This window comes from Malus sylvestris, chromosome 14 (genome assembly GCF_916048215.2).
Source record: "Malus sylvestris chromosome 14, drMalSylv7.2, whole genome shotgun sequence".
NCBI lineage: Eukaryota > Viridiplantae > Streptophyta > Magnoliopsida > Rosales > Rosaceae > Malus > Malus sylvestris.
This window is the reverse complement of record NC_062273.1, coordinates 16,252,700-16,273,262: the sequence shown is the minus strand read 5'-3', so window position 1 is coordinate 16,273,262 and position 20,563 is coordinate 16,252,700. Positions and strand designations below refer to the sequence as shown.

Genomic DNA, 20,563 nt, shown 5'->3' with positions numbered 1-20,563 from the left:
CCTCTTCGATATCTGGAATTGCCTCTTCGATCTCCGAAATCCCATCGCGTGCTGATTTTTATAGAGGTATGCAGGACGTTCAAAGCACACTTGAATTTCTGCATTCAAAAACTCCCTCTTTGCATTTCTACTATCTTGACTTGTTCGACCTCTTCTTTCTTTACCACCTCTGAAAAATGTTTGGCCCTTCTGATCGTCGTTTTGACTTGAACCTTGGTGAAGAGGCAGCTCCACCTTCTCTAGACAACATATGGCGCCCATCCTTCATATCCCCTACTGGTCCCCTTACCGTTGGGGATTCGGTGATGAAGAATGATATGACAGCTGCGGTGGTGGCCAGGAACCTTGTCACTCCCAAAGATAACAGACTACTCGCCAAACGGTCTGATGAGTTGGCTGTTAAGGAATCTCTGGCTCTCAGTGTGCAGTGTGCAGGTTCCGTGTCCAACATGGCCCAACGCTTATTTGCCCGAACCCGTCAAATTGAATCGTTGGCGGCTGAAGTGATGAGTCTCAAACAGGAGATTAGAGGGCTCAAGCATGAGAATAAACAGTTGCACAAGCTCGCACACAACTATGCCACAAACATGAAGAGGAAGATTGACCAGATGCAGGAATCTGATGGTCAGATTTTACTTGATCATCAACGGTTCGTGGGTTTGTTCCAACAGCATTTGCCTTCGTCTTCTGGGGCTATACCGCGTAGTGAAGCTCCAAATGATCAACCTCTGATGCCTCCTCCTTCTGGGACTCCGTCGACTGCTGAAGTTCCGCCGACTACTGAAGCTCCTCCTAAGCAGCCTATGTGAAGGCTCCCTCTTATATTTATCTGCTTAATGTTCCTTTCGTTTTTATGAATGTACAAGTACTTTGCAAGAAGTTGTGATAGAGATTGCAATATCATTACCTGCATAAAGAAACAAAAGTATGACTTAAACACAAAAAACAGAAAACAAGAGAAAAACAGAACAAGAAACTTTAAAATTATTCAAAATAAAGATGAAAGATAGAAAGCTTGGGTTGCCTCCCAAGAAGCGCTTTCTTTAACGTCTTGCAGCCGGACGATGCCTCCAGTCACACTCCCCTAGGTTCCATGGCATGGAAGCGAACTTCGAATGGAAGGTGATACTTGAAGTGATCCGGCAGTTGGACTAAAAACTTCCCCAATGTGCAGTAAAATCAAATGATGACCCCCAAACTATAATTCTGTAATCAACTCCAAGGATGGACATAACCCAAATACAAAGAAAAGAAATAATTCAGTTTAGCACACAAGAAAATTGAAAATGACAAAAAAAGGCAATGAATAGAAATATTGGGTTGCCTCCCAATAAGCGCTTGCTTTTACGTCCGTAGCCAGATGGTACCAAGAGTAATCATCCAAAGGAAACTGGTTCTTGGAGAGGTACAACCTTCACATCATGCTCCGCAAAAGACTCGTAATATGGTTTGAGTCTATGCCCATTCACTTTGAACACGTATCCGGTCTTTTATCTTTCGATAGTCTGTACAGACTCTCCAACTACTTTGCACACGTGTAGGCATTAGCTCATTAGCTTCATTCTTAACAACTGTGACTCCAGATCGTTTAGGGACTACTTGAATAGGGCTTACCCACTTGCTATCCAAAATAGGAGACATGATGCCAACATCAAGAAGTTTGATAACCTCTTTTTTTACGACTTCCATCTGAGTGGGTTTAAACGGCGTTGAGCTTCCCTTGTTGGTTTTGCACCTTCCTCCAACAGAATTCTATGCATGCATGTAGCTGGATTTATACCTTTGATATCTGCAATGCTCCAAGCTATGGCAGTTTTGTGATCCTTCAGTACCCGGATCAGTTTCTCCCCCTCTTCTATTGAAAGTTGTGACGATATGATGACTGGTAATGTTTCATCCTCTCCCAAAAATGCATACTTCAAATGTTCAGGAATTGGTTTAAGCTCCAATTTGGATGCCTGAATCACAGAAGTAAGAGTTTTTTCGTTAAAAGTAGGAAGAGAAATAAAATAAGAAGAACACTTACCACGAATTGGTGAAAGACACTCAAGAGAGGCCACTGTTTGGATTAATTCTTCTTCAATGTGCTCTGAATAATTAAAATTTCCATGTGTAATGCTATGCACTAATGCCTTCTCTAAATTATCTTGTCCCACACCTTCATTAAAACAATCCTGCACAAAATAGTCAAACACATCAATAGACAAACAAGATTCTAATTCACTAGGATACCCCATAACATTGAAGATTCTGAACTTAACGCTTTCCCCATCAATTTCCATGGTTAAGGTACCATCGTAGACATCAATCTTCGTCCGTTCTGTTCTAAGGAATGGTCTTCCCAATATAAGAGGAAGTGCAGTGGGCATAGGATCATGTTCCATCTCAAGAACAAAAAAGTCAGCGGGAAAAATGAGCTCATTCACTTGCACAAGTACATCCTCCAATAGGCCTTTGGGATATCTATTTGAACGATCTGCCAACTGGATTACTACCTTTGTTTCCTTCAAGTCTCCAAGGTTCAATGACTCATACACTGAATATGGCATCAGATTGATGGATGCCCCCAAATCACACAATGCTCTCCCAAACTTTTTGCCTCCAATTACACATGGAATGGTAAAGCTATTGGCATCTTCTAACTTCGGTGGCAGCTTTCTCTGCAAAACAGCTGATACTTCCTCGCTTAATGCCACAGTTTCTTGATCATTGAATCTCCTCTTGTTCGTACAAAGCTCTTTAAGGAACTTTGCATACTTGGGCACTTGTTTTATGGCATCTAAAAAAGGTAAGTTCACTTGGACTTTCCGGAAAGTATCCAAGATTTCCTTATCAGTTTGCTCTTTCTTAGACTTCATAAACCTACGATGAAAAGGAATAGGGACACATGAGTTAAATGAATTTTGAACTTCTTTATTTACCTTATCTGAATTTTTTTTGTTCAATTCTGTATCTTTATGAGACTTTTCAGTTTCTGTTGAAGCCTCTTCTTGCTCAAAAACTTCTTTTCCATTCCTTAAAGTCACAACATTCATCTGCTCCGCATTTGGATTCACCACGGTTTGGCTAGGCAACCTTCCTGGTTGGTGTTGTTGCCCCATCAAACTTGCTAACTGACTCATTTGGCGCTCAAGGTTTTCAATTGCTTTGTCTGTTTTTTCTTTATGAGATTGAGTCGAGTTAGCTAAAGAAGCAATTAAATCCTCAAGAGACTTACTTGGAGCTTGTTGTTGTTGAGGCTGAAATGGTGCCTGCGGTCTTGCTTGAAAGAAGCCAGGCGGACGGTTATAGTTATTGGGAACAGATTGTTGTCCATTGTCTTGATTGTTCCACTTTAAGTGTGGATGATCGCGCCATCCTGCATTATAGTTGTTGGAATAGGGATCATACTTTTGCCTTTGTTGCCCTTGAAATCCTCCTAATGCATTAGCTTGCTCAAAACCACCTTGATCCATCAACGAATGGCACATGTCCGTGGCATGTCCCATCATTGAACATACACCACACACCTGTTTTGGAGCCACAATAACCTGTTGCACAAGATTAGTCAAGTTAGCTAATTGTAATTCAATACTAGAATTAGCACTTATCTCGTTAACTTTCTTAAAAGGTAGCTCATCTCTCCCTCCAAATTGTCGTGTGTTGCCAGCAATGTTCTTTAATAATGCCTTAGCATTTATTGGTGTCTTGTCCATGAATGCTTCGCCACTTGCTGCATCAAGCATTACACGATCAGTACCATACAATCCCTCATAAAAATACTGTATTAAAAGATGCTCTGAAATCTGATGGTTAGGACAAGATGCAACCAAATGTGTGAACCGCTCATAGTAATCTCCAAAGGGCTCTCCATGTTGTTGTCGGATTGCACATGTCTTTCTTTATGCTTGCAGCTTTTGTGGCCGGAAAATATTGCTCCAAAAATGCGTGCTTCACCTGGTTCCATGTGTTCATTGATCCCGGAGGTAAATTGTAAAGCCACTCCTTTGCCTTGGCTTCTAATGTAAATGGGAATGCCCTCAACTTGACTTGCTCCTCATCCACATTTGCTGGTCTCATTCTTGAGCATACCACGTGAAACTCCATGAGATGCTTGTTGGCATCCTCTGTTGAGAAGCCATAGAACTTAGGCAAGTAGTGAATCATGCCAGACTTAAGCTCAAATCCTCCTTCTGCATTTGGATATGTGATGCACAATGGTTGTTGATCCGTATTTGGCATTGCCAACTCCCTCAATGTACGGTTATCAGCCATGCCTTCTTGTGGTTCCTCCTCCTCTTCCGAACTTAAATGTGGTGGAGAAGATGGTGGTAAAGACACCGATGCACACTTTCGCTTGATTTTTCTCTGAAGCTTTCGAAATGTTCGTTCAATCTCTGGATCGTAGGAAGCTAGATCAATGCTCTTAGACTTTCGAGTATGCATATACTACAAAAATTACCTGAAATAAACCCAAAACCAAAAACACTAAGTATACAAGAAATAGAAAATAATAAAAGTAAATAAAAATAAAAATAATAAATAAAAATAATAAAAATAAAATATAACCAATCAGAAATAACAATCCCCGGCGACACGGCGCCAAAATTTGGTAGGAATAAAAAGCACACCACAAAGTAGCACACAATAATCCTATTAATTTTCCTTATTAACACTAAGATTTGTCAATTGTAGCATATGAAAATAAGGGTCTTTCCCGCAGAAGATTGTTTTATCCAAATACTTAAAAATGTCACAAAAACAGGGTGGCTGTCTCCACTGACCAGCCACCGAACAATAATTATTAAACTAACTTACACTTATCCAAATGCAACAAAATTTATACACATAAACTAGACACACAGTACGACAGTCTCACAAAGTTTTGGGATTTTTGGAGTTGATTTGCTATTTAAATTAAATCGTACAAAAACAGGACAGAAACAGATTTTAAACAATACCAATAGATTTTAATTCACAAGTTAAGAAAACGAGTTAGGGGACATGCTATCCACCACCAAATAATCATGTAAGTATGTTATGTTTCATTCAAATCCCTTTTATTTCCGGATGAAGATGCTCAAGTTGGCTCACTGTTAGAACTCAACCTATTACTCTTTCTTACGTAGTATGTTAAGAGAATGGCGTTTTCAACTTAACTTAGTCCCTAGCATGCAATCTAGAATGGTGTGTTCATAGATTTAACAAGTAGAAATCATTAAGAATAAAAAGAGTTTGAGTCATCACAAGGCATCGTAAGTACTGATGTTGTCTTACTTATCCTAGAAATCGTTTCACATGTTAACCACAATTAACAAGTGCTACTCTAGAACATATGTAGGTCCTCATTCAACAAGGGCAGGCAGACATATATTCATAGCATTAAAATCCTAGATATGCTCACTATGTATGCATCCATAGAAACACATAAAGAATTTATCAATGACATAAGTAGTGAAACAATTTTCATCCTTTCATAAAAGTCATTCAAACAAAATATCACAACAAATTTACGATCATATTCGGGGCTTCAAAACAGCCCCTAACTACTAAAAATTAGTTACACATTATTCTCAAATTAAACCAAAAGTAAAACATGGGTTTGAGAAGATAAAACCAAGAAAATAGAGTGAAGCCTTGCTCTCTGCCGCGCTCCTCTCTCTCTGCGCCTGCTGCGCCTTCTGCTCTCTGTGCTCTGCTGCTTCAGCCAGTCGTTCCCCATGTCATGCACTCTGTACCGTGTGCTTCTTGCGCACTGGCTTCCTGCTGCTCTGTTTGTTTCTGTTTATTTTCTTTTAATTTTTCCCGCACAGTCTCGCCCTCTCCCTTGTTTATTCTTTTATTAATCTTCTTTTCAGTCCTCCCTCCACTGTTTTTTTCTTTTATTCTTTCTTTTGTTTTCCACTCAACCCGTGTGCCTTGAACAAATCATGCCATCCTCTTATTTTATTCCCTTATTCTTTTCTTTTGTTCCATTTCCTCTCTGTTTGCCATGCCTTCTCATTCTTTTATTCTTCTTTTCTTTATTCCTCCATCATTCTCATGTCTTCCCAGTGCACTGCCTTCCTGACTTCCTCTTTCCCTCTGCTTTTTCTTTTTTTCTGTTGTCCCGCCAGTGCACTCTCTCATTATTTTATTTTCTTTTCAGCCCATTTTATTTGAAATTAATCCTAAAACAAAATTAACTGTACATTAACACAAGATAAAGTAAAATGCCACAATTTTAACACAAAAACATCACAAAGACTTTAGAAATGGATGGTATAAATGCATGAAATATATGAGTGATCAGTTGCAGGTGTATTGGATAAGCCAAAAGGCATTACCGTGAATTCATAGTGTCCGTCGTGGGTGCGAAAAGCAGTTTTGGCAATGTCCTCAATACTCATTCAAATTTGGTGGTAACCAAACCTGAGGTCCAATTTTGAAAATATGGTGATGCCCGACAGTTCATCAAGAAGTTTATCCACTACTGGTATAGGAAAGAGATCTTTTATAGTGGCAGCATTCAAGGCTCGATAATCAATACACAATCGCCAAGTGTCGTCTTTCTTCTTAACAAGAAGGACCGGGGAGGAAAAGGGGCTGGAGCTAGGTCGGATGACACCTGAATTCAAGAATTCCCGCACTTGTTTTTCAATCTCAGCTTTTTGGTAGTAGGGATAACGGTAGGGGTGAACATTGATGGGGTTGGTAGAGGGCAGAAGGGGTATTTTGTGGTCAATGGAGCGTTCAGGTGGAAAACCTGATGGGTTGGTGAATAAGTGCTGGTATCGGTGGATGAGGGAGAAAAGGGCAGGATGAGTATCTGTAGGTGGGGTAAGGGTAGTATCTGTGGTAGCAATGGAAGCGAGTAGAGAGTAAGGATTATCTAGTAATTGATCCACCATGTGACATGTAGGAAATAAGGATGTTGAGGGTGTCAGGCCTTGGAGTGTGTAAGTTTTGTCGCCTACGGAGAATATCATTGTTTTCTGCTTGAAGTGCCAACCAATAAAGCCCAGGGATTCCAACCATTCGGCACCCAATATGAGGTCACATCCAGGGACATCCAATAAGAGGAAGGGTCAGTGCAAAGTATAATCTTGTAATTTTATAGTCACATCAGTAACACGTTTGGAGGAGTATTGATCATGGGATGCTGTTGTGAACTTCACGGGGAGTAATGGACTCCAGATGGAGGCCTAACTATTCAGCAATGTGGGGATGCAATAGGTTGCACGCGGCTCCGGAGTCAATCAACATGGTGATATGTTTAGATGAAATATAGTCTGTCAGTCGTATGGGTCGTCCAATATTAATACCCGGAAGAGAGAACAGTTCAAGCATATGACAAGTATTGTCCTTGACTGTAGGGTTGTCGTTGCTGCAATCGTGGAATTCTGGAGGATCTTCCTCGGGCAGAGTAGGTTCAAGCAAAATGAGCAATGATGTTTTGCATTTGTGGGTGGGAGAATATTGTTCATGATAACCAAAACATTCGTTTTCTCATCTTTTGTCATGCACTTCGGCTGATGTTAAGCATTTAATGGTGGTATGGAGCTGGGAGGTTGGTTTTGTATGTGGTGGTGGTGTTGGGTTGGGAAAAGAGGAATTGGGAGTGGGTTGATATGCTGTGTAAGATCGGGTAAAATAAGGACGGGTTGAATGTTGAGCTTGCAGTTTAGTTTCAAAAAATTTGGCTAGTTTCTGGGCTTGATGGAGGGATTCGGGTTCGAGAGCAAGGACATCATGACTGATGTCCTCCTTTAGGCCACCCACGAATACATGTTTTTATTGGTTTTCAGTCCAATCTGTTACCCTGCAAGAAAGCCGGGTGAATTCAGCCAGATAATCATCCACAATAGTCTTTTATTGAATGTGAGTAAGCCGGGACTCAATGTTTGCGCGATCATCCCCACCAAAACATTGAAGCAACAGATCCACAAAAAGTCCCCAATTTTCACGGCAATGTCTTTGTTCAAAACCTCGCATCCAAATGGAGGCATCTACACCAAAGTTACAGGCTACTACATGGACCCATTAGTGGGGGGGGGGGAAACCGCGTAATAGTCGAGATATCTTTCGGCTATGGCCAACCAACCATAGGGGTCTTCTCTATTGAAATGAGGGAGGTCCAATTTAATGGGTTTGAAGGTAAGGGCAGGGGGTTGGGCAATATAAGGTGGCAGGTGGGTGTGAGTAGGAGAATGAGGGGTGGGTGTGAGATGGAAGGAGTGGGAGAAAGAGGCCCCGAGTGTGTAAGGGTGAGGTGAAAAGTTTGAGGAGGAGGCTTGGTGGGTTTGAGGTTGGTTAATGGGCCTGGGTATGATGGTGGTATGGGTTGTAGTGGGCCGGTTTGAGGGGGTGTAAGTGGGGATGGGTTGTAAAGGGGGTGGGTGAGATAGACCCAAACTTGTGTAGGATGTGGTTGGTGGACGAAAAAGGGAGTGGAATGAGGGTTAGAGATTGGGTGTAGAGGCACGGAGAGGGTTGGGTGTAACAGTGAGGTTGGGTGGGATAGTGGAGGATGGGGTGGGTGTAGGTGGGACGGCTAATTTGAGGTGGTGGAGCTTATTTAGAAGTAATGTCTGGAATGAAGCGAACTGGGAGGTCATGGTGGTTTAGAAGGCAGTGTTGGAGTCACTGAGAAGGTTAAGAGATTTTTGGAAAGAAGCTTGTTGGGATTCTAAGAGGGTGATGGTGTCGCAGACATCCTTAACTTGGTTACAGAGGTGTTCGTGACGAACGTCCACCGCTGCAGCCATAACATCGGGATCAGAGCTAGCAGCTTGCATGTTTTTACTCATCGATCGACGGGCTCTAATACCAATTGGCTCAAATTAGCTAAAAATGGTAACTTGAATAGGAAATTGAAAGAGCAAGAAGGAAACAGAGAGTTTTGAGGAAAAGAGGCAGTTTAATTCATTTAATTCATAAAGTGTTCTTCCTCTCTATTACATATTTATACTCCTGGCAAGGGAGAACCCTAGTTACTTAGACATAAGGATAAAGGGACTAATATGGGCCGGTTGCAAGGAGGGAAGTAGTGGGCTCCAGTAAATGGGCTTAACTAATATGGGCCGGTTGCAAGGAGGGAAGTAGTGGGCTCCAGTAAATGGGCTTAATAGAAAGGCTTTGAATGCTAGTTGTAGAAGAACCTCCTCCAAGAACCTTCAAATCTTTAGCGCAATAGTTAGAGCATACTGATAACATGTTGTAAGCTTATTTTACTATTTTACTGAGAGAAAAGAGAGGGAGAGCGGTGGGTGAAAACAGAGAGAGAAAATTTGATGATTTTGCGGTGATTATTTCTCAACCCATTGCGCCTGTAATTTATAGTAGTAAGGGAAAGAGAATCTTATCCCCCTCCCCCCCCCCCAAAAGTATACAAATACAACTTGAAAACTATCTAAAATATATTATCGAATCCTACTAGAATCAAACAATCACATTCCTAATGAATTTAGAACTGCAAGAAGATAATTATTAAGCACTTATTGTATTAGTAATTAAATTAATACATAAGTAATCACATGTTTGGCTGATTATTTGACTGACAACACTATACTAGTGGGTACGTAATCATAAAATGGGTAAGGATCCACTCGGAACCAATTTAGTCCGGATCTTCGAAATCAAATAATTCCCGACGTTGGAAATAAATCTTACAGTTAAGGATGAAGTTCTAACTTTTTTTTTTCATGCAAAACAAGAGTCAAACCCTTCTTTCTCACTCTCACATTCCTGAATTCTCTCCTCCTTCCTCGCTGCAATGCTTTCAAGTAAGAGAATTGGAAAACTTTGAAATTTTCTTTTGAAGCACAAGCTCTGCGGATGGATCTTGTTGCTCAATCAATTTCTTTCCTTTCTGTTGCACATCGAACCAATTTGCTTCTTTGTCTTTATCTGCTCGTGATGGTGTTGGTGGTTTTTGTTTGAGTTGGAATTGGAGGCATCGATGAATTACCATTATATGAGACTGAAGGATTCTTCTCCGTCCTCTATTTCTAATAATTAGAATTCTTCGTCCATGGAGTTTGCCCTTGAAAATTTTCCCAAATCCTTCTCCTTCTTGGTTTTTTTTTTTTTTTCCCTTCTTGTTCCTGAGTGAGGAAACTCGGCCAGGTAGGCAATGAAGATTTTATTTGTGAAAGAGTGAATTTATAGAAATAGCATTTATTCTTGACCGTAAGTTTATTTCCAACGGCTGGAATTAGTTAATCTCTAGGATCGTGAATTGATCTAGAGAGGATCTAGTTCCATCATAAACCCTTATATATAGGTTGACTCACTACTAAATTAAACAGTTTGCGTGACTACAAACATTTTGTCGCTCAAAGAATTATTTGGTTGAACATAAACTCTGGCGACCAGAAAATCGTTGCGCATATTTTGTCGCGCAAAGCTCTTGAAAAAAGACATTGCGCGACGAACATCTTCAAATTTGTCGCGCGTCTTAACAACTGCGCAACGCTTTACAAGTCGTCGCGCGAATGTTATACGGACAAAGGTTTTTGCCGTACGATATAAACGAGTACAAGTACGTTTGTGGGTAATTTGTCTCAAAACTTGTTGCGCGACGAAATCTATAGTAGTCGCGTGGTAATGGGCGACGAAGAGTAAAACGCGCTTAATTTTGCGCGACGACATTTCGTCGTCGCGCACGTGTAATTTTTAATATAAAAAAATAGAATAAAAGGAAAAAAAAACAGATTTCATAAAATGTACGTACAAATGTAAAGTTAAAAAAAAAAAGGGAACAAAACTATGAAAATAAAGAGGCAAAATGTATAGGCATGTCATTCAGAGGTGTTTGGTAATCTTGCTGCTGGTTGGGGACGGGGTTGGAGGTCGACGAGCCTGATTGCTATGCTTGCTCAGTGTGGAAGGGCTGTGAGGGTGATGGTGTAGAAAAACCGGGGAGATGTATTCCAGAGGAACTGAGGGCTTGTACAAGCATTGACAATTATGACTTGTACGATGCCAGCTCACTCCTCAGGCCAGCGACTTCCTGCGTCAAAACCGTAACCTTGGTCTTTGACTACGAGCATAACGAGGCTCTAGTCTCCCAACGCCTGGCATTTCCCATCCCCCGACAATATGTCCCTGGCCTCCGACCGAAATTTTGGTCCAACGTCTCAATGACGATGTGAAACCCTACATCCTCAAGGGGATCCACAGACTTGATCGGCGTGTCTGGGGGAAGGTGGGAGGCGGATTCCTGAGGAACTACCTGTCGCTTCTCCACCATAGTTGCCTGTGAAAAAAAACATGGATTATTAATAGAAAACAATTTGAAAGAATTAGTATAAATGTTTAATGCATAAGAAATAACTTACATGAAGGGACTGGATCAACTCATTCCCAGGCCGAACATAAACATCAGCAAAGACGTCGATCTCCGGAAATTTTGAACCCTCCTAAAATAAAAAAAGATAAGGAAAATGTTAGTACGAAAAAAAAAATTATTAGCGACATTTTAAAATTGGAAATGAAAGTTGTAATATATACCTTCCGTCACGCCTCCATCCTATAGGAGAAAGGCCTCGAACCGGAATGGTGGAGAAGAGTTTTCTTCTCTCGATTGATCTTGTTTGCCTTCGCCTTCTTTTGTTATATAAAAAATAAACGTATTAGTTGTAATAGTTAAAGAAAATTAAAAAAAATTAAAAATAAACATTATTAAAAAATAAAAAAAGTAAAATGAAAGAAGTCGTCATTAAAAACGCACCACATATGTCGGGTCACTAAAATGACCGCAAAGCCAAACCCAACTATCTTGTCGGTCCTCCAACTCCTTCTAACATCCCTCCTCAAGAGCGACCTGCGGTTCATCAAACTCTTGGAAGCATTGGTCCAGGTCACTTTTCCACTGCTTGTAGTGTTCGGAGAAGAGCCAATTGACATACGCAAACTTGTCCTCGTCCATGTGCTCCAAATTGTAGTTTGTCTGCAATATAACAAATATTTTGAAAGCATTAGTAATAAAAGACAGTAATACATATAAACATATAAATTTTACATGAAAAGCATTAAAAAGGCGATGCTACTTACAGACAATTGATTGCGCACCATAATCTTCATCTCCTCCAGCATCGCCTTCCAAGACTTCCACAACATAGGGCAAAAGGTCCGCACGACATGCCCAATGTCGTGGGCCAATGCACTATGCTGCTCCGCCGTTGGTGCTGCCTGATGTCGCTCATCGTATCCGATTGGGATACGACCGTTGGTCACCTGGGTGACCTTCCCCGTCTTCAATTGCCGACAAGGTCCCCAAGTGTTTTTCTTCGCTGTAAAGAGATGAAAAAAAAAGCATTAACCCATAACTAATAACAAATCCTACTAAAATTTCAGCATAACCTCCCCTATAATTAAAACATTTCCCAAAACCTTGAAAATAACATAAACATTATACATATCCAACACAATGATCACAACAGTTTAATAAAAGGTTTAGAACGGTGAAAACTTTTCAATCCTTACATGACATAACAAATTGAATACCTGGCCGTGTACCCTAAACCCTAAACCTTAGTAAACAAGGGAATGAGGCAATGAATTAGGATTGTATACCTGGCCGTGTACTGGAGGCATCAGTTGTGGATCCTGATGGTGATATTTGGTCCACAGTGTGGGGGCGTCGATGAGTTTGTCTAGCGCTAATAGGTAATGCCACCGAAGAAGTCGACGATGCCTGCGCCTGTGGGACTGGAGGACCATTTGAGTGAACCAGATTGACCGGCCTATGGTCCATCTTTGCCGGAGCAGTGGCCTGAAGGAAAAATTTTGTCCTAGCTAAGAACAAGTAAGAACATTTGAATACATATGCAAACTATTAACACATTAAAGTAGGCATGCATCCAAAAACAATTCATAAAACCCATGACTTTCAAAGCCTAGTATATGGTGAACCAATAAACTCTTTAACAACATTAAAGAGAAGGAAAGATTTAGAGTTTCTTTACCCTTGAAGCTCATCCTTGATTACACAAGGGATTCACCCAAGTGGAGGGCCTTCAAGTCACCTCCTTGCTTCTTGGATCTTCCTTGTGATTTTCCTCCTTTTAGTGCTCATTTGCTTCTTTGAGGATTTGAGGATTTGTTCTCCAAAACATCAAAAGCTTGATGTCTCTAAGTCTCTTCACCAAGGATGTGATGTGAAGATGAAATGGATGACTTAGGGAAGAAGAGATTGCTAGCTATTTCTTCCCTAGGTGGCCGGCCTCTTTAGAGAGAATGAGAGAAAATGTTTCACCTCATTTCACCAAGAAAAACCCTAAATGAAAATAAAGCTATAAAGTTGAATTTATACTTCATCACATGTGAGTGGCAAACTTGTAATTAATCCAAGTTTGACACTTCTCACCCTAATGGCCGGCCATATCAAATTGATTGGGCTAATTGCCCATTTTGTTTTAGTTGTCATACAACTTAAACATAATGGGCCTTGTGGACCAAAACACTTTTGGGCCCCAAAACCCAAAACCAACATATAAGCCCAATACGAACATTTCGTATAATTAATTAACTAATTAATTAACCTTGACCATTCTTCAATTAAACCATTAATTGCTTATCCATTTCATTTAATTTCTTCACCAACATCCTTACTCGGTGTACGATCCATTAGGTTTCATTTAGCGAGGTAGTGGGCGATTGTTACTCTTAACGATCGATTGTGAATTGAAACCACATTTCAATTCTCCCTTAAAATCAGTGTTTGCTAATATTTAGGGCTTCCACAAACCATGAGTGACACCTAGCAGCATATCATGGTTACCCAAGCTAAGTAGAAGTGGTTGGAGAACCTATCCAGTTACAACTACAATGCAATACGGTCCTTCTCTAATACAATACTCTTAATCACATTGTTTCAGGTGATAGTTTGTTTCATGTCTACTATCCAATGTGATACTTATCTATATGATTCATTTGAATATGATTTGGAACAAACTTCCTAAGTCATATTCATATGCTTTGGCCAAAGACTCTCAAATCATATCTTAGAGTATTCTCCTTCCACCATGGAAGGTTAGACATTCCTTGTTGTGCATTCATATGCCTACATGACTAGGTAGCTTGACCACAACAATGCCGTGGACACTTCAATGGAATGCCTTTGACATGATCAAAGATCAAGGACCTAACCATTAGACATCTATGATGCCTCAGGTCAAAGGACTACTTTGCATATTGCAACTTTCGAGTTCTTACATGACACGTATGCTCAAACTCTCTTTGGATCGTTATTCAGTGTACTCGATCACTCTTTCGAGCACCTATGTGTTTGCCTTAGTGTCCAACACTAAATGACATGAGACTAGTCATACTCACGCTTGAGTCGACATAACACATACTAACCTTAGCGGATTGTCAATGCCCAATTGGCAATCCTATGGCTAGGAACGTTTTAGGAATGAACATCAGAGAAAGGTCTCGATAATCTAACTTACTTAAATCACTTATCTCTTAGATCAAATACATTCCTTGGATTCCCTTATTGCTTAAACACGTGATACAATAAATAGTGATTAACAATAAGCTTTGCCCTTCATTAAACATATAAAAGTTTAATACAATAAGTATTCCAAAAGCTATTACATCAAATGAGTGGCTTTGTGGGCATACTTCCAACAATCTCCCACTTGCACTCAAAGCCACCTTCCCATGTATCTAATACCCATCTTTTCCATATGATGATCAAGTTGGATTTGAGACTTTGGCTTTGTCAGTGGATCTGTTACGTTATCTACTGAGGCAACTTGGAGGATGTTGACTTTCTCCTCGGCATCATATCTTCTAATGATATTAAAGCACCTGTCAAAATGCTTGTTCTTTTGATGTGCCCTGGGTTCCTTGGTTTGGGCTATCGCTCCACTATTATCACAGTACAAAGTTACTGGTGATGTAATGGTTGGAACCACTCCAAGTTCAGTTATGAACTTCTTCATCCAAAACGCTTCTTTGCCGGCTTCAGCTGCAATGACATATTCAGCCTCTGTTGTGGAATCAGCAATTACATTTTGTTTCTTGCTCTTCCAACTGATAGCCCCACTATTTAGAGTGAATACATATCCGGAGTTGGAACTTCTATCATCGACGTCAGATTGGAAATCTGCATCTGTATAGGCTTCCACTCGCAACTCTATTGCTCCTCCATAAACGAAGAACATGTCCTTAGTTCTTCTTAAGTACTTAAGGACCGTCTTGACAGCTGTCCAGTGTTCTGATCCTGGGTTAGATTGATATCGACTAGTAATGCTCACATCATATGCGATATCATGCCTTGTGCATATCATGGCATACATGATACTTCCTATGGCGGAAGCATAAGGAACAGTACTCATTTGCTGTATCTCTTCAGGAGTCTTAGGTTCCATGGACTTAGAAAGGTGAATTCCATGTCTCACAGGAAGAATACCTTTCTTAGATTGTTCCATCTGGAACCTACTTAGCACCTTATCTATGTACATAGATTGGGATAATCCAATTAATTTTATGTATCTATCACGATAGAGCTTTATCCCAAGTACATAAGATGCATCTCCCAAATCTTTCATGTGGAAGGTTTTGGACAACCACACTTTTACAGAAGAAAGTACTGCAGTGTCAGTCCCGAATAGTAATATGTCATCTACATATAACACTAGGAATACCACTGCATCCCCAACGACTTTTTGATAAACACAATTGTCGTCTTCATTTTGACTAAAACCAAACGTTTTGATTTCAGTATCGAAACGAATGTTCCAGCTCCTTGAGGCTTGCTTAAGTCCATAAATGGACCTTTGAAGCTTGCATACCTTAGCCTTTTCAGACTTGGACACGAAACCTTCGGGTTGAGTCATATAGAGCTCTTCCTCTAGGTAGCCGTTCAAAAAGGCCGTCTTCACATCCATTTGCCATATCTCATAATCATGGTACGCAGCTATAGCAAGCAAAATCCGAATGGACTTAATCATGGCTACAGGAGAGAAGGTTTCTTCATAGTCAATCCCTTCTCGTTGCCTGTAACCCTTGGCTACTAGTCTAGCCTTATAAGTCTCCACGTTCCCATCAACGCCTATCTTCCTCTTGAAGACCCATTTGTTTCCAACAAGTACTATACCTTCTAGAGGGTCTACAAGAGTCCAGACCTGATTTTGATACATGGAATCCATCTCAGATTTCATGGCCTCTTGCCATCTCTTCGAATCAATGTCGGACATTGCTTCAGTGTAGTCCCTAGGGTCCTCCTTTGTGTCATTGTCACCTAGAAGGTACAATTCCTTAAAGTCATTGTCTAAGCCATACCTCTTAGGTGGCTTACTAACTCGTTCAGATCTACGTGGAGCTAGGGGTTCAGGAACAGGGTTGTCAACTTGTCGAGTGCTTGTTTGTGGTTCATCATTAATCTCATTAATTTCCATCTCTTTGCGTATAGTTCCTTTGAGAACAAATTCGTCCTCTAGAAATTTAGCAGTTCTGGCGACAAAGACTTTTTGGTCGTCTGGATGGTAGAACTCATATCCCACAGTTTCTCTAGGATATCCCACAAAATAACATCTTACTGATCTCGCTTCAAGCTTAGTAGCTTCAAGCTTCTTGACATATGCTTCACAACCCCAAATCTTAATGTGATTAAGACTTGGCTTTCTTCCATGCCATATCTCATAGGGCGTTTGTGAAACTGATTTGGAAGGTACTCTATTAAGCAAGTAAGCTGCTGTATTTATAGCGTATCCCCAGAATGTTACTGGTAGATTGGCGGAACTCATCATAGAACGAACCATGTTCATCAAGGTTCGATTTCTCCTTTCAGAAACTCCATCAAGTTGTGGAGTTCTCGGTGGAGTCCACTGTGATACTATTCCACACTGTTTGAGATAATCTAGAAACTCATTACTTAGATATTCACCCCCTCGATCCGATTTTAGGGTCTTTATCTGTTTCCCAGTTTGCTTCTCAACTTCATTCTTGAATTGAACTTTTCAAAGGATTATGACTTGTACTTCATAAGATACACATAGCCAAACCGAGAGTGATCGTCGGTGAATGTGATATAGTAGGAGAAGCCTCCTCTCGACGTAGTAGACATAGGTCCACATACGTCAATGTGGATTAACCCTAAAATTTCAGTGGCACGCTCTCCTTTTCCAGTAAATGGAGATTTGGTCATCTTCCCTTTCAAGCAACATTCACAAGTACCCATCTGGTCATTACCTAATGGGCGGAAATATCCGTCTTTCGACATCTTGCGAATCTTATCAAGGTTCACATGTCCAAGTTTAAGATGCCACATCCTTTCTTGGTTAACTTCTTCTCTAGCCCTTTTGGGTTTTGAGGTATTCCCACTTTCAATACAGTGCATCCCACTATTCGTCTCTAGGTGAAAAAGTCCCTCTATCATATTACCATGAGAGATAATATGACCGTTCAAGTATAAAGTGCAACTCATTTTGTCAAACAATACTGAGTGCCCATCTCGTAAAAGCTTAGAGATAGAAATCAAATTCTTTATACATGAAGAAAAATATAAACAATTTTTAAGTTCCAGGACTTCCCCAGAGGGTAGTTTAAGCATGTAGGTGCCTATTGCTTTTGCAGAGATTTTAGTGCCGTTCCCAACTCGCACAACCATCTCCCCATTGCGCAGTGACCTGCTCCCTGCTAGTCCCTACATCATATTACAGATATGTTGACTAGCGCCTGAATCAAATATCCAGGAATTGGAGCTCACTGTAAAAGCACTCTCTATGACAGAAATAGTCTCTTCAAAAGTTCATGTCATAAGGCTCGCAATGCGCACCCTGTATTTCTTCTTCCAACGTTCATCCTTTCCACAATGAAAGCATGTTCCTTTGGATTTTATTGCCTTCTTCTTATGTAACCTTTTCCTTGTTATTGCATCCTCACTCCCACTGTCCTTTTTGAAACCTTTTTCAAATTTACAGCACATGTCAATCATCTCGTTTAAAGTATGATCGAATCTATTCACTTTATAGTTTACAATAAACTTAGTGAAATCATCCGAGAGAGATGCAAGGAAAAAGTCTTGGGCCATTTTCCCATCGATGGAAGTTCCTAAACTTTGAAGATCTTGAAAGATCCTTTCCATCTTTTGTCCATGTTTACGGACTGATGTCCCCTTTGCCATTTTGGCATTCATTAGACTACAAACATTTGAGAATCGTACATTACTAGTCTCATTGTCATGCATCTTATGCAAACTTTCAACCATGGCACAAGAAGTGTCCATGTGCTTATGTAGCTTCATAAGCTCCTCACTAAGTGAAGTGAGGATTAAGCATTTGGCTTGTAAGTCATCCTCATAGTGTCTAACATATTTTTGACACTCCTCCTTTGAAGCTAGTTTCGTAGGAGGTACATGAGGAGGGGATTGCTTAAGCACATACAATATGTCTTTCACCTTTGAGACATTCTCAATGTGGCAATACCAAGCAAGGAAACGTTGGCCCCTAAGGCCCATTTTGTCAAGTATAATGGTGGGTATTATTTTAGGCATGTTGTTAACTACATAACATAACAGAAATCGTATTAGATTGTTTGTTTTAAAACTACTTGATTGAGTCTTAAATCAAATAGTACCACCCACTATTTTTGGCAAATTCCACATCCCTCAATGGAATTCAAGAGTTATTTTGAACTCTAAGCGGGGTATGGGAGACTCACCATTACCAAGCCCACCTCACGATGATACGATGTTGGTTAGCAAAAATAATGATGAGAAAATAACGCTTTATTCATTTACAACTTTTGTAATTACCCATCTAGTTTGGCCTCTAGAGAATGTTGCCTCACGATGATACGATGTCGGCACCATTGCACTTAGTTAAGTTATTCCCACCATGCTTAGTTCGTGTAGGGGTTCAAGAATAGCCTCACGATGATACGATGTCGGCCATCCTCGTTGCCTACACTCACTTCATCATATGTTTATGGACTCCTCCAGGATGTAAGCACATACTTTGAACTTCCCCATGATAGGGTGAAGCCGGTGTAGGAGTCACAAACGATTGGAGCCCACCACGGTGGAAGGCCTACGAAGAGATGTTCAAAACATCTCTCGCTTATCAACTTAATATTCGTTTTGTTGAGGGAGTAGTGTTGGGCTACATCAAAATCATTTTAATCTTATTAAAAGAACTTGGGCCTATCACAACTATTGGTCCAAGTTTATATAAATTAGTAGCATATAATACTCCCACTGTTTCATTGAAACAAGCGAGACTATATGGAACTACTAACGAACGCATTGCATCCTCATATGGACTATATAGTCATATTAGGTTTTAGGATGATTATGAACCGTTTGATTTGATCCAACACGAGCCTTGTGTTGGACCTTGGGTTTAAGGTAGATAGTTGTTGATTTTAGTTACGCGTTTAATCTAATTAAACCGTTATTTCCTATTGGGCGTTGGACCCAACTATTCCAATTTGCATACATTTAAACAAAAAGGAATACTTGAAATAAAGAGAAGGGCTTATGCCCTTTTACAACACATAAGATGGACTTATGTCCATTTACAACAAATTGAGTTAATCAAATTACATTCAAATCTAAACTACTTAACCCAAACATTCATAATGTAAAGCGGCCAATCACATAGCTCAATTATCGAGGCCTTTGGTTCATAATCACCATTTTCTTAATCAATCACATTAACTAAGAAAGCAACTTAAACAATTGGTTTTCGGATTCATAGAATTGATTTAAATGGAACTAAATAAAATGAAAATCCAATTCTCATTTAAAGAGACAAAACTATTTTGTTCTCATTTAATTTGGACCAAAACCAATGACCACAACAATTGGGCCATTATTTAATAAACAAAAACTTTTGGGGTCACTTTGTAAAAACACAAGAGTCCACAACTTCATGTAATTACAACTAGAACCCAAAATTTTAATAATTCCTAAAACTTCATTAAAGGAACAAAACAATTTGTCCTTTAGTGATTTTGGACCTTTACGCAAAAATACGTAAACTTTTGGGCCAAAATGCAAAAACACAAAAGTATCAAAACTTTATGTAATTGCACAAAAGGCCCAAAAATACCCTATTGTAAAGGTTGGCCGGCCATGAGAGAACAAGTGAAAAAAAATTTCTAAAAAGTTTTTGCAAGTTTATTTGGTAGGTGAGATAAAGGTGATTTAGATGGTTTGTAAGAAAATGTTTTGTAAAACATTAAAGGCATTAAACATGTTTCACCAATAAACATCACCCATCAATTATATACCAAAACTTTATGAAAAAACATAAAACTTTTGAATCAAAACTTCAAAACTTTTTGTTCTTGGCAAGAACTTCAAGAACATTGAAGAACACTCATGAAAACTCATAATAGCTCCATGAATGTTTTCACTCACCAAAACTCAAATTTTCACTACTCAAAAGAGGGTTAATATCCTAGGGTACTTAGGGGTTCCAAAAGTCACTTTAAAACCATTTTAACAAGACAAACATGAACCAAAAAAATCACCCTTTGGATTTGGCCGAATTTCCCAACAAACATGGCACCAAATTTTAGTTCCAATATTCATGCTTAAATGAAATACATCTACAACATTTGAGATGCTAAATTTTCAAGCAAA

The 20,563-nt window shown here is 39.8% G+C and overlaps 1 protein-coding gene and 1 pseudogene across 1 annotated transcript; both read right to left on the bottom strand.

The window, feature by feature from the left end:
• Window positions 1-851: 851 nt before the first annotated feature.
• Window positions 852-4,425, bottom strand: LOC126599061 (uncharacterized). The gene is made up of 4 exons (XM_050265424.1): window positions 3,937-4,425; window positions 2,133-3,785; window positions 1,781-1,958; window positions 852-907 (listed from the first exon to the last, which is right to left on the bottom strand). The coding sequence occupies exons 1-4, from the start codon at window positions 4,423-4,425 to the stop codon at window positions 852-854; spliced, it is 2,376 nt and encodes a 791-aa protein (XP_050121381.1).
• A 6,528-nt stretch (window positions 4,426-10,953) lies between these two features.
• Window positions 10,954-12,608, bottom strand: LOC126599604 (uncharacterized; annotated as a pseudogene).
• Between the last annotated feature and the right edge of the window lie 7,955 nt (window positions 12,609-20,563).